This window comes from Amaranthus tricolor, chromosome 12, assembly GCF_026212465.1.
Source record: "Amaranthus tricolor cultivar Red isolate AtriRed21 chromosome 12, ASM2621246v1, whole genome shotgun sequence".
Classification (NCBI taxonomy): domain Eukaryota; kingdom Viridiplantae; phylum Streptophyta; class Magnoliopsida; order Caryophyllales; family Amaranthaceae; genus Amaranthus; species Amaranthus tricolor.
The window spans coordinates 14,101,969-14,115,999 of record NC_080058.1 but is presented as its reverse complement, the minus strand read 5'-3'; the positions used below and the strand labels follow the sequence as shown (position 1 = coordinate 14,115,999).

Here is a 14,031-nt window from a genome sequence, read left to right as displayed (position 1 = left end):
TGTACTTTTCATGTTCACCCATTACGCATTTAGTTATCGTATATCTAGACACATCTTTGACATTAGGATTTAACCAACGATGCAATTCTCTAGTTTTAATATGCTCTACCATACTCAAACAATATCCATGATATAATATCGAATCAGCAAACTTAAGCACGTAAGTATCATGATCATACACAACATTAGCGTTTGGGTTATTTTTTATGAACTCTTTATAACCTTTACAGCCCTCAGTATGACGTTTATAATTAGTTGTACCTGCACTACCTGGTGCTGCCGCCTCATAATCGCAGTATTTACACTTTACCGTCCGTACGTCATTGGGGTACGATACATGGTATTGATCCCAAACCGGTGACGTAATTTTTTTATGTTTAACAACTCTTCTTTGTTCGGGGACAGCCACAGCAGGGTCAGCCATACCTTAAAAAAAAAAAAAATAACACCATGGGTTATTTTCAAACAAAAATAAACCCTATATTCAAGCACAAATAGTCAAGGCAGCAAAGAAAAAACCCTATATTCGAGGCAGGGTGAGCATGTACGACAGTACGAGGTCTAAGATTCACATCTTCGTACTTTCTCACATTGGGGCAGGGTGAGCATTGACGAGGTTCCTGGTCAGATAAATCTTAGTGTGGCAGCGAATGACTTATATAGTACCCAAAACTACTACTAGCTGATACATCACAGAAGGAAAATTTCTACAGATGACTACAAGGCTCATTACAGGTCAATTGCTCAATAGGTCTCCCATATTTTGGCCACGATCTTTCTTCCCGGCCAGAATCATCGAGATTTGCAGACCTCTACTGAATGCTTGGTTGAACAGCAACCTTGTTTGGAACTCAGAAACAAATGGGAACCATGACAATACAGCTATAGGCGTAAAAATTATCAGTCCCATCAAATATTCATAGCCTCTAGCAAGCTCCTTAACTGATTCCCAGATACCGATACCGATACCGAACAGTAATCAAAACCAATACAGCAATACTCCAGTACCCACAAAGATTAAGTATTTTAACATTAAAAAACAAGAATTGAAAACAGAAATTGATCATTCCTTCAAGATATTGATATTTTCTTCAACAATCAACACAATAAAACCACAAAATACATTGAAATCACTACCAAATTAAAGAAAAATTAAAGAAAACCAAAGAAATGGAGTACCTGGAGTCTCGACTGAATTAAATACAAAAAACCCTAAATCTAACCCTAAACGAACACATTAAACCCAGAAAATAAATACAAAATCAAATCGAACAAAAAAAAAATGGAAGAAGACTAAATCAAATCAAATCGAAAATGGAAGAACACAAAATGGAGGCGAGCCTGCGAGGAGCTGGAACAAGAAATACCTAAAACTCTAGGGTGAAGATGAACAGATTTGAAGAAGAAAGCGCTAGGGAGAGAATGGAGGCGAGCCTGCGAGGAGCTGGAACAAGAAAATGAAATGAAAGAGAAAGAAAGAACGGAAGATGAAAATGAAGTAATGAACTGGCACGGCGCGTGGTACTGGGTATGGGATTGAATTAGGGTTAGCATGTTTTGGGCTTATCAACGGTTTAGATTAGATCCCTTGATCTAACGGTTCATATTAGTTTTTTTTTTTTTTTTTTTTTTTTTTTTTTTTTTTTTAAATATATTAGAGTATGTTTAATCAATGGTTTAGATTAATTGATTTCAAAATGAAGGGTTATGATTTATCATGCCTTTTGCCAAGTTGACAATCCATGTATTGAGGTTGTGCACCAATGGGATAATCTTATGTGTTTTTTTTTTTTACAACTAAATTTTTTTTTTTAAAATATGAGTAATTCATTGATTTAATGGTTTCTAAATAAACTTCTTAATTTTAATAAATAAACCTCTTTCTTTCTTATTTCTAAAATATATATATATATACTTCTAATTATGCAACTATTATTTTATTTGCCAAAAAAAAAACAATGTTATAATGTTATTGGTATTTATATAATTCTATATTGAAATTGAAAAGTCTATAAATTACACCCAAAAAGATAATCGTTAGAATAATTCACGAGTTGATTTATCAAATAGAAATAATTAACATGATATGATCAAATATATTAATTAATTATAATCGATTTATCAAGTTGAAATAACCAGACCTATGATCAAACATATCAACGTAGATGGATTTACATGTTAACTTGTCATGATTGACTTAGATAGGACGAAATAGAATGAAAAACCAATCAATTAACTTAGATCGCTGGCAGCTAGATTGATTAGATAGATTGATCACATTAGCTTAAAATAACACACCCATGGGCTAACAAGGGTCAATTCAGATCAATGATGAAGATAGATTATTAAGACAATCTAACAAACTCACATTGTGACTGTAATAACATGTTATGATCTATTAATTAACTTAGCTTAGACGAAGTTGATTAGTTGAATATATATATTAAACTCATAACTTAACCACATTTATAAAAACTTGATGTGAGGTTTCACCTTCTATCATTCTCAACATTGATAACAACATGATTTATCAAATTGAAAATAATTAACCTGATATGATCAAATATATATCAATTATAATCAATTTATCAAGTTGAAATAACCAGACCTATGATCAAATATATTAATTAACTTAAATAGAGTTCGTTTAAAATCAAACTTAAAGTTGAAATAGAGTTGATTAGTTGAATTTGATGTCATAAAACTCATAACCTAACGACATCTATAAAACTTGATGTGAGGTTCCACCTTCTATATATCATTCCCATCATGGATAAACGCATGATCAATGACATTATGAGGCAACACGATGCGATTTTTTACCAAATTGGAACAGAATAATTGGAACATAATTGAACTGAATTAAATCATGGTTTAAATGAATTGAACTGAACCGATATCAACCAAATTAACCGGAATATCGGTTTAACTGAATTGAACCGAACCGATACCAACCAAAACTGAACTGAACAGAACTGAATCCCGGTTCACCTAAATTGAACTGAACCGATACCGACCAAAACCGACCGATTCTGACCCGCATACCGATTGTGACCGACCGATTACCGATTTTGACCGCCCGGTTATGATCTGTATACCGATTACGACCTGCAAAAAACCGTTTTTGACCGACCGAATGTGACCTGTTTCCGGTAATGACCGGACCGATAAATACCGGACCCATACCGACCGACACCCGCCAAGGAAAAAAACCGGATTCGACCGGATACCGAATAAACCGACCGATACCGATCGGTACCGAAAGACTTATACGACCTGCTTTTGACCGACCGTTTTTTACCGAACCTGTTTTTGACCGACCTGTTTCCGACCTTTTAACCCGTTTTTACAGCCCTACTCAAAAGTCATAAGTCTCAAAACCTTCATTATTTCCCTAAATTTTGCGGGCCCCCCCCAATCATCACTTCCTTCAAGCATCTCCATATCGACATCGCCTGCAATATTTACACTTCTTTTAATTAAATTTGGTTTACAACAGAATAATCCCCCCCAAAAAAAATTACAACAAAATAAAATAAAATAAGGAAAAAGGAAACAAGAAAGAAAAAAAAGAAAAAAAAATACAGCCACCATTTTTACGGACTTCTACTTTTCTCCCTCTTACGAACTTCCCTCGTTCGATCTCTTTCTCTCTCAATTTCGCTCTCTTGCGATCGGCGAATGCTGGTATGTTTTCCTTTCCTTTTTCGTTGCTTTTAGCTTTTCCTCGTTTAATTGCATCCTATATCGTTTTTTCTTCTTCAATTTCAATCCTTCTTATTAGTTGCAAACCCTAATTTTTTCCTGCTAGGGTTTTGAATTTTGAGGACCCGCCTTCGTTTTTGTTCTGTTACTTGATTTCTTATGCTTTAGGAACTAATCAATAGCTTAATTTTATGATTTTATTCAGTGTTAATGGCTCTGATACGCTTATTTACTTGCTTTAATTGATTATCGTTTTTGATTCTGGCTTGATTTGGTCCAATTTCTGATGATCAGAGTAGGTTTTTTTTTTTTTTTTTTTTTTTTTCTTCTGCTGTTTCTACAATCAGTATTTTATCCAAGTTACACAGCACGTTTAGCATAAAAAGAAATACTAGGTCATTAGGGAGGTTTTGAGTATAGAAATATAAGTTAATTTGGTTTGCAATTCATTTGTTCCATGCGTTACTGTGTTTGATTAGTTGCTTTTTTTAGCAGATATTTTGGTGGGTATGACTTCGTGGGATTAATTGATTTTGGGTTGTTTGGGATTTGAGGAATAATGATGGCTTGATTCTTTAGCGTTTTAATGGTCAGAGGTTGAAGTTTAAGCTTTACCTGGACATGAGTTAGTTATTTGGACTGAAGCTAATGGCGGGAAATGCAAAGTTTGAATCTAGTTCTGTTAGTCCAAATGATTCTGGCTTCTCAGGGAGCTATACTAATGGACAGCGGAGTAACTACGCAAGTCCTAATTTGGATAGGTCAGGAAGCTTTCGTGAGGGAAGTGATGCTAGGAGTTTCAGTTCTGGACCTGGTACATCAAAGATGAATGCTGCACCAATGGTTGATTTGCCACCATTATCACAGTGTTTAATGCTTGAGCCCATCACGATGGGGGATCTAAAAAATATACGGGCTGGTGAATTAAGGAGGGCATTAGGATATTCCTTCGGCATTGTTTCTGATGATAATTCTTTTGGAGCAGCCCATTTGAAGCCTCCACCAACTTTGGCTTTGGAAGAAATAAAACGCATTAAAGCAGGTGTTAATGATGGATATGTAAAGGCCAGGTACTTTAACATTGATAGAAGCATGCATACTATTTAGTGGTCTTTAAATAAGAATGATGATTTTTGGTTAAAATTCCTCTCAAGTCTCATCCTATGGATTTACATGTATCTTAGACAATGTTATGCAGGATATATACTCTCGTGTTGAAATTTTGCAGAATTATTGAAAAAAAATTGTATAAATGGTGTTAGCTTTATATTTGTGATATGAAAATTCTAAAGATTGACATGCTTGTTGATATTTGATAAGTTGCTGACTATAGACATTACGCTACTGATTGCAGAAATAGAACAAAAAGATTAGATGAAGCTTCAAACAAACTGGGGAAGTATTTTGAAGCCTTGAACTCAAGGAAGCAACTAACAAGTGAAAGAACTGGTGGTTCAAATTTCCTGAAGATGGGAACTCAGTCTCATCGAAGCTCAGCTGATGTTGCAACTCAAAAGTTAGAGGACAGAAATAAGAACATAGTTCCAAATAAGCGTGCCCGTACACCAATGGGAGACATGCGGGTATGTAATCACTATTCTTCTCTTGATCTAGATACGTGGCGTTTTTTTTTTTTGAATTGTTTATTTTTTATTGCAGTTGAATTCTTTGGTTTGCCATGGTTTTTATTGCATTCTTGTTGCTTGAAATCGTAAATTATCAAACAGGTAAATAGGATTAGTTTTGATTTGTAGTTTGAGAGATGTGAAGGTACCTTTGTTCCCTATATTGCCAAAAGGACTATTCACATGTGTCAATCAAAAACTGTTTGGTATTTCTTGATTAAGTATTCAATCTTTGAAATTGTGCTTACACACGCGCGTACGCTTGCACAGTTATTGATCACTTATAGTTGATAGTAATAGCATCTAGTTGTTGGAACCTGGTGGTTATTATGTGACGGCTTTATGAGGGCACACATACATATAAGAGTCTCTTAATGGCTTAGTAAAAGTATTTGACTGCTGTATAATTGCGGTTATTATTTGATGGCTCCATGAATGCGTGTCTCTGTCTTAACATATTTGCACTCTAATGCCTTGATTGTTTCATTGAAGTATATAATTACTGTAATATTATGGTTATAATTTGATGGATTAATGGGTTTTTTAATGGAAATATTGATGTAAATTGAGGTTCAGATGACATTCCCGAATACATGAAATATTCTCTCAAAATTTTATGGGACTTTATTTTCTGTTTACTATGAAGAGTCTCACAATCTTTGAAATTTCCATGATGCATCCATTGATTTTTTTATTGATGTGACTTTTCTAGGCGGAGGGACGGAGCAATGGAGTCCCAAGACAACATTCAGCCTTGGGAAAAGATAAAGATGGAACGAAAGAGGGTGGCTCGGATCTTGTCGAAGAAAAGATACGCAGACTACCTGCTGGTGGGGAGGGATGGGACAGAAAAATGAAAAGGAAACGTTCAGTAAGTAGTGTTCTTCCTAGGCCAGTTGATGGTGATGGAGAGCTTAAGAGGACCATGCATGGTAGACTTGGCAATGACTCTGGATTTCACTCTTCTGATCTTCATAGCTACAGGTGCTTTTATAACTACAATGCATACATTTGATGTCATTTATTATTTGTTAAAATTTAGCATGACTGTCTGAATTTTTCTAATTATATATTGCCTGTTTTCTGCTACATATATGTTAATGATGCGGGGGAGAAAAATTAGAGTTTGGCAGTACTAACCTGCTCCTGCATAGACATGCTGATCACGCTCTTAAATAATTATTTCATTGATGAATAGCATGTTGAAACTGATGGGTGGATGTTGTAACGTTTTCTTTTGGCAATTACATTTGTCAAATTTTTCCGTCTATTTGGCCCACATAGTGTAAAATGCCGCATCGCGTCGGCCACATTATAAAGGTTTTTGAAAAACAACGAACCGATATTTCCCATATTGTAAAGGTGTGAAAAAACCATGTTTTGGGCCGTATCAAGGGATATCTTAAGGTTTTGATTGATATGTAGGAATAACGATAACCGCATCACTCTCGTTATTGCGCGTTACCGTGATCGTGGTCATTACCACATTTTTAAAGTATAATTCCCCATTACCTTTAAATTTTTTTATGTGCTTGTTGAGGAATTGCACTTGGAGCGTGGATTAGGACTAAATGTTGAATGCCGATTCTTGATTAATCATTAATTGCACAAGATAAACATTGCTTTTTTCTTTCATTAAGTTCAACCTCTTTATCCTATACTGTGAGCCCTTGGTTTTAGATCAAAGTTAGTTTGAATTCTCTAAGCTGAGTGAAACTATAGATCTTAATCATTCAAAAAGCTGGCATGAACGTGTGCTGGTGAACTTGAATTCTAAATAGCCAAGTTTAATGCTCTATCTTGAAAAACTTTTCTAGCTGCAAGTTTTCTTCTCTTACCTCATTCATGGAATTTTAATGTTTGGTAGATCTGGGTCTACCAATGGTGCTACTGGAAGCAGCAAAGCAGAAGGAGCTTCATCACCTGTGAGCTTGAGTGGACGTATGACACCCAAGAATGAAATGGAAAAGACATCATTATCTAGGGAGCTTACTGGGATGAACAAGGAAAGATTACTACAGAAAGGAAATTCTAAGTATGTGTTTACATTAACTTTTTTTGCATACTAACTTAAGTTTGAATATGATGATTCTATTTCTTATATTCTTTTGATGTACAGTTTCTTATATTCTGTTATTATGGTAGGCATGGTGATCTATTTGTTCACGATTTATTATCTTCTTCAATATATTCAGGTTAAATATGCGTGAGGATCCCCATGTTTTCATCCCTGGTTCTGTTACGAAGGGCAAGGCTTCGAGGGCTCACAGAACTGGTCCTGCATCTGTAGGAAATTCATCTCCTAGCTTCTCACGAATGTCTGCAGCAACAGAAGATTGGGAGCAACCACTAAATGGGAACAAAGTCCATACCTTGGTAGGAGGTAATAATCGTAAACGGCCCCTACCCGCTGATTCATCATCTCCAATTCATTGGGTGGGGCAGAGGCCTCAAAAAATTTCCCGTAATCGGAGAACAAATATTGTGTCTCCTACTTCAAATCGTGATGATGTACAAGTATCATCGGAAGGATGCACTCCAAGTGATTATAGCTCCAGAATACCTAATTCTGTAAATGGTTCTTTTCCTGTTAGAAATATAATGAGTAGCTCACAACAGCTAAAGGCAAAACTTGAAAATGCACCCTCTCCGGCAAGATTATCTGAAAGTGAGGAAAATAGTGCTTCTGATAACAAGCTCAAGGATAAAGAACTTGGAGGTTCTGAGTTGGATGAGAGAAGTTTGAACAGTCATCGGATGATCAGTCCTTCTGGCTTGTTCACAAAAAAGAGCAAATTGCCTGTGAAGGATGAAGTGTGTGATGGCGTGCGTAGACAAGGTCGTAGTGGGAGGGGTTCTTCGTTGTCAAAGGATAGCGTATCTCCATCAAGGGAGAAGCTGGATAATCCAGCTATGGTAAAACCTGTTAGGAGTGCAAGACCTAGTTCCGAGAAGAATGGAAGGTGTGAAATTTATTGTTTGATGTTAAACAATGGATATTGTACCTGTATTTTTATTCAAAATGGATCGACTCATTTACTGTTTTCTCTCTCGTTGCTGCAGTAAGACAGGCCGTCCTCCTCTTAAAAAGCATAGCAAGGGTTTTACTCGTCTTGGCCCGCTTCCCAAGAGTAGTTCTCCAGATATCACAGGTAGAAGGTTTATTTGTAAACATGATCATGCTAAAAATATTTAGTTTGTATCAGTGTAACTAAATCTCGTTAAAATAGCTAATTACCCTTTTAGTCTCTAGCAACTGTTTTATTTGATGTGAAATACACGTAACACAACTGTATTTTGAGAAATCTGCTTTCACCCCTCCAATCATCTCGTTACAGTTTACTTGCCCCCCCTATGTTTCTCTAAAGTTGTCATAGTGCAAAAATGCAATTCTGATTGTAGTTGAAATGGTTTTTATGGTCATGATTGGTTTTATGGATAATCTTGAATAAGATTGTTTTGATGCTGAATTCAGCAACAGCAGTACAAAAGACTTAAAACCCCTTAAATCAACAAGTCATCAATCCGGAACACAAACCTGTAAAAAGGTTTGTTCCAAATACAATGTGGCATAAAGCCGAACAAGTGAATCCTTGGGCCCATGAGAAAATAATAATTCAAGCCAGTACAAGGGCCTAAATTACAATAAAACCAGAAAACAAAACCTAAAAGTTAAGCCCCAACAGAAATTCTAACCTAATGACAACCCTAGCAAATGGGCAGCCGCCACCTCAAGAGCATATCCTCAAAGCATTTGTTTATTGATAAATTTGTATGATTTTGAACATATGGTATTGCTGAGCCAAATAATATTACTCTTGCTTTTACCTGATTGTGTCAGAAGGAAGGATTTTACTTCCAATATAAATTTCACACTTATATGGATCATCCAATAATACTATCTTTAATCTACCTGGATGTTAAATTTGGTAGAAACATTTTTCACTTTAGCTACAAGTATAATTTTTTTGTACTTAGTTCTTGAAATTGTTTATACTCACTTTTTATACTTTAGTCGTAACTGTTTCCATAGAGCTTGCTTATAATGGTCTTAAATCGGACTGGAGTTAGAGAAGCAATATTTTTGGGTTAGCCAGTTGAACTAACTTAAGAATCAAATGCGACTCATTTGGCATTTGCTGATTCTCCATCATTTGGAATTTGGAAACACCAGATACTTGTGCCTTTTTTATTTTATTATTTAACTGCTTTTGTGTGTTATTTAGGTGAATTTGATGATGACCGCGAAGAACTCGTAGCAGCTGCAAAGTTAGCTTGCAATACCAGTTGTATGTCTCCATCTGAATTTTGTGCCATCTTAATGTTATATCAAGTTGGTCTAGTAAATGTTACTTATTTTTGTAGATAACGGTTGTTCATCCGCATTTTGGAAAAGAATGGAACCACTTTTTAATGTCAGAATAGCGGATAAATCCTTTTTGGAAGAACAGGTGAATATGTTGTATATTAGTTATTTGTTTCTTTAGTGATTACGTGTACCAGTTTGTTTGGAAATTAAGATTTTTTTTGGTCTGGTTTCAGTTGAAAGCTGCAGAGGATGATCTTCTTAACCACAGTGAGGTGTCAAACGTGGGTGATAATGATCTGGTATGTGCTGAGTGCAGATTATTTTGAAATCTTGCTAGTAGGAAATTGCTAAGCGTTTTTTAATTGTATAATTTCTTTAGCTTTGAAGCATTTTAGTGTTAGGTGATATCTAATATAAATAATAATAACTTCTGAAAAATGTTCTTCCACTTTTGTCAAATGTGGCCCTTCTTCCTGTAGTGAAGAGGCTTTTAGCCATACGGAGACATTTGCACAAACTTTCTTGTAAGTTGTAAGAGCTTCTACTTAGCTTTGGAATTTTGTAAGGTGATAAATACCAAGCAGAGGAATGTTTTCTTCTTCCTTTAGTAAAGAGGTCTTTGGCCATGAAGAGACGTTTGTATAAACATTCTTCTTCCTTTAGTAGGTTGTAAGAACATCTACTTAGCCTTGGAAATGTTCCAGGTGATATATATTTATCAGAGGAAAGACTGGGAATTCTGTATATATCTGGAAGCAAATTGATGTAATTTAATTCTAAGCTAGCTATTATGAAACTTATAATTACCTTACCTTCTCCTCGGTTGTTCTCATTGCAAATTTAATGCATGTAGTTATTCTTTATTTTTTAAAAGGTACCAAAGGGTGGGGTGGGGTTGGAGGACTGTTTTGGATACTTGAGTTGTAATTCTTAATCATTTGCTTCTCTTTGAGTGAGGTATCTCTGCTTTGGAGATGGTCTTTTTATTTCTTTTTGAAAGAGTTGTTTGCCAGCTATTTGGTATGCATAAATTACTAGGACATTTGATGCTTTAATTTATGCTCATCCATTCAGTCTACTTGGTACCTTTTCCCTGGAAACAATAATTTTCTAAATATTTTCTCCTCTCCTCGCAGACCTGTGTTTTTCCAAATGAGCATTCTCAGACACGAACTTCTGTTTTCGATGAAAGTAATGTATGCATCCTAGACAATGGATTGACGGATTCTGTCAAAAGTGGAGACCTCATCAAACACATTCAGGATACTGATTCTTCATATAAAGGAATAGACTCCGAAAAAGGGCCTAACAGCCTCATTCCATTATATCAGAGAGTACTCTCTGCTCTCATTGTTGAAGATGATATCGAAGAAAACAATTTTTTAAGCAATGCTGCTTCTGTTGCTAGTAGGGATGATCCATTTATGGTAGACAGAATACCTTGTAACGGTAATACTAGTCATAGCAGATTCTCGGGCATCCAGATTCCTAAGCATGAGGAATTTGAGGAAGTTGATTATGGTCAACAGCAAGTTGGCCCCGCTGGCCCTGGGCATTATGGGAATGAATCTAATGGATCTCTGGCAATCCACATGAATGCTCCTGTTAGTTCTTCATTCAAATGCGAGTATGATGAGATGTGTGTGGACGAGAAAGTGCTGCTTGAGCTTCAGAGTATTGGCTTGTATCCGGAGACTGTGGTATGTCTTGATTTATGTCATCCAATTGTTTATGTAATTTTCTCTGTCAGAAACTCTGAAGTCTGAACCTACATTAGAGAAAAAAAATCTAGAAAAACATTTGATATATGCTTGATTCTTTTTCACAGTATACATGCTTTATATGTGTGATGCTGGTTAGAATTCTGAATTTGTCTCGTCTTTTTCTTTCAGCCTGATTTAGCAGAGGGAGAGGATGAGTCAATTAATCAAGACATTATTCAACTCAAAAAGCAACTTCCTCAGCAGGTTGATAGTTTAATCTTTACTATTCTTGTTTCTTTAGTTTTCTGGAAACTTGAACTTTTGTAGTTACATTTTAGTAATTTTGGCTATTAACCAATATGTTCCCGGAAAATTGATTTTAGAAGTTAGAACTCCCTACTTTAGGTGCTCCAATTATAATATTCCCAACTTTGCGTCTTTATCTAAAGATCCCAACTTTATGGGGTATCTCATATTAAAACACATAACTTATTGATGAGAACTATAAGAGGTAAAAAAAAAAGCTCACGTGGCATCATTTTATTGGTCCATTTATATTTTCTTTTAAATTTTTTTTGAAACGTTAGGATTTTAAAATAATATTTCAAAGTTAAGATTTTTAGAATGAAATGCCTTCAAAAGTCAGGATTTTTATATAATATCCAAAAGTTGGGATTTTTTAATCGAAACACCCAAAGTGGGATTTTTAGAATTGCGTATGTTGTGGCTTCATACAATCATACTGCTGTAATAATTATAACATGTGTTACGGAAATAAACAGCTAGAATTATAGTTTTCATTTTAACTTTTGTGACATCTCTATATTTGGTTTTGCTGAGATCAGTGCATTTTTGGCTGAGCAGTATGGCATCATGTTTTTTACTAATAATATCCTTTTGGTTTGAAGTATTCAATCAAAATATATTTGCTTATATCTGTGTTTGTCATTTTTTTTCCTGATTCCACAGGCTGGGAAAAAGAAGGCATACTTGGATAAATTACAGAAAGCTGTAGACGACAAGGAGGTTGAAGCATGGTATGATTTTGACTTATCATCTTGAATGACTTAAGTCTTAACTGACCCTCCTGGTGTCTTGTTAGCATAAACTGGTATAATGGTTGCTTGTTGATGATGGCTCGATGGTTGAAGTCAGACTGGCGTTCATCAGATGTACTTGCTGAATATAACCTGCGCTTTTTTTTTTCAGGGACCTTGAACAGCTTGCAATGAGTAGGTTAATTGAGTTGGCTTACAAAAAGCTTCTGGTACTTGTTTCTTTCCTTGCAGGCTTACTTGTTTGCCTTTAAATGGTTCCTTTTTGGTTTTTAGAAGTTCTCTTTTATGTTATTTATTTTGTTGAATGGTTTGTTTTTAATATTTTAACGAGGATCAAATTATCAACCGACTATCTCACACGGTGATTTCTTTTGATTCATTTACCAACCCCATATGTTGGGGATTAAGACTTTCACATTATCGTATTGTTGTTTATGGCCAATTCCTGCACTAGAATGAGAAGCGATTAGATGCTAATACTGATATTTTTTAAAATAATTGAAAAGCTTTGACATAGATTAAGCAGAATGAGAATGCCTTAAAACCTAAAACAAGACATAGGCAAAGAGGGAGATTGGGACACTGAGTTTGCCATATCTCTACCATTGCAAACGTTCATATAGAATGGAAAAACATGGCAAAATGCATGAACATTCACAATGTGGCTTATGTTAGCTACAATCCACTTAAAATTTGTACAATCTTGTCAGTTCTTTAGTCGTTGTCCATCTGGACAGGTGATGGAAGTGTTTTCACTTGTTTAAATGTTACTGATAGATGGATATGCCCTTGTTCTATGATAATCGGTGCATGCTTCATGCATGTTTTACGCTCACAGTATAACAAAGCAGTATCCACCAGGCAAAAACTAATGCTTATACTATGATTTTTGTGCTCTCATGCTTTCATTTCGGTGTATTTTTGTGTCACATGCTGCTTTCCGAAAAAATATCTGTGATTAGGATTTATTTGTAGACAAATGAGAATCAAAATCCAGTGTTTTAAGAATGGATGTTCAACTCTCCCATAATGCTACTCCGTAACTGAGCAATTTTGTTTTTCAGTTAATCTATATTTATTAATATAGATTTGATCCAATTTTTTTTGCTATTTTTGAGAGCATCATGGATGTAACATTTTTGTTACCTGATATGGGGTAAAGAAATGGAAAAATGAAAGTGCTTGATCCTGATATATTATTCATCTTCTACAGGCAACGCGGGGAAGCAGTGCTGCTAGAATGGGAATCAGTAAAGTTCCAAGACATGTTGCCTTGGCCTTTATTAGAAGAACCTTGGCTAGGAATCGAAAATTTATAGATACAGGGAAGAGTTGTTTCAGTGAGCCTGCTCTTCGAGATGTACTTTTTGCTGTCCCTAGCAGTACAAGTGGCGTCCCAGCTGAACAGAGCATGCGACTGGACTCCAGAGCTTCAGGTACTGCAGTTAAATATACATACGCTAACTCCACTGTTTGATATTTAGATACAACAAAATAAAAGTTGAGTTGTGCAGGCAGGACTCAATCTTACCTCCAATACTAGTAGGTGTCATGTAATGTTGGGTGAAGCGGGTTATATATTTGGATTGGTGTTAGTCTAGGGTTTTGTGTATATGATTTGTGGAAAGAGG

General features: G+C 35.5%; 1 protein-coding gene across 2 annotated transcripts in view; it reads left to right on the top strand.

The window, feature by feature from the left end:
* The first annotated feature begins 3,515 nt into the window (after positions 1-3,515).
* LOC130828822 (uncharacterized) overlaps positions 3,516-14,031 on the top strand; it is an 11,563-nt gene continuing 1,047 nt past the window's right edge. Inside the window, exons 1-15 of one of the 2 annotated variants that reach the window (XM_057694825.1) lie at positions 3,516-3,687; positions 4,201-4,775; positions 5,060-5,288; positions 6,043-6,314; positions 7,198-7,365; positions 7,526-8,293; positions 8,394-8,482; positions 9,557-9,619; positions 9,696-9,781; positions 9,873-9,938; positions 10,776-11,339; positions 11,532-11,606; positions 12,312-12,379; positions 12,552-12,609; positions 13,614-13,836. In XM_057694825.1, the coding sequence (XP_057550808.1) occupies positions 4,354-4,775; positions 5,060-5,288; positions 6,043-6,314; positions 7,198-7,365; positions 7,526-8,293; positions 8,394-8,482; positions 9,557-9,619; positions 9,696-9,781; positions 9,873-9,938; positions 10,776-11,339; positions 11,532-11,606; positions 12,312-12,379; positions 12,552-12,609; positions 13,614-13,836 (3,151 nt within the window). In that variant the 5' untranslated portion in view covers positions 3,516-3,687; positions 4,201-4,353. The remainder of the gene's footprint in view (positions 3,688-4,200; positions 4,776-5,059; positions 5,289-6,042; positions 6,315-7,197; positions 7,366-7,525; positions 8,294-8,393; positions 8,483-9,556; positions 9,620-9,695; positions 9,782-9,872; positions 9,939-10,775; positions 11,340-11,531; positions 11,607-12,311; positions 12,380-12,551; positions 12,610-13,613; positions 13,837-14,031) is intronic. The other variant, XM_057694826.1, reaches the window with a different exon arrangement.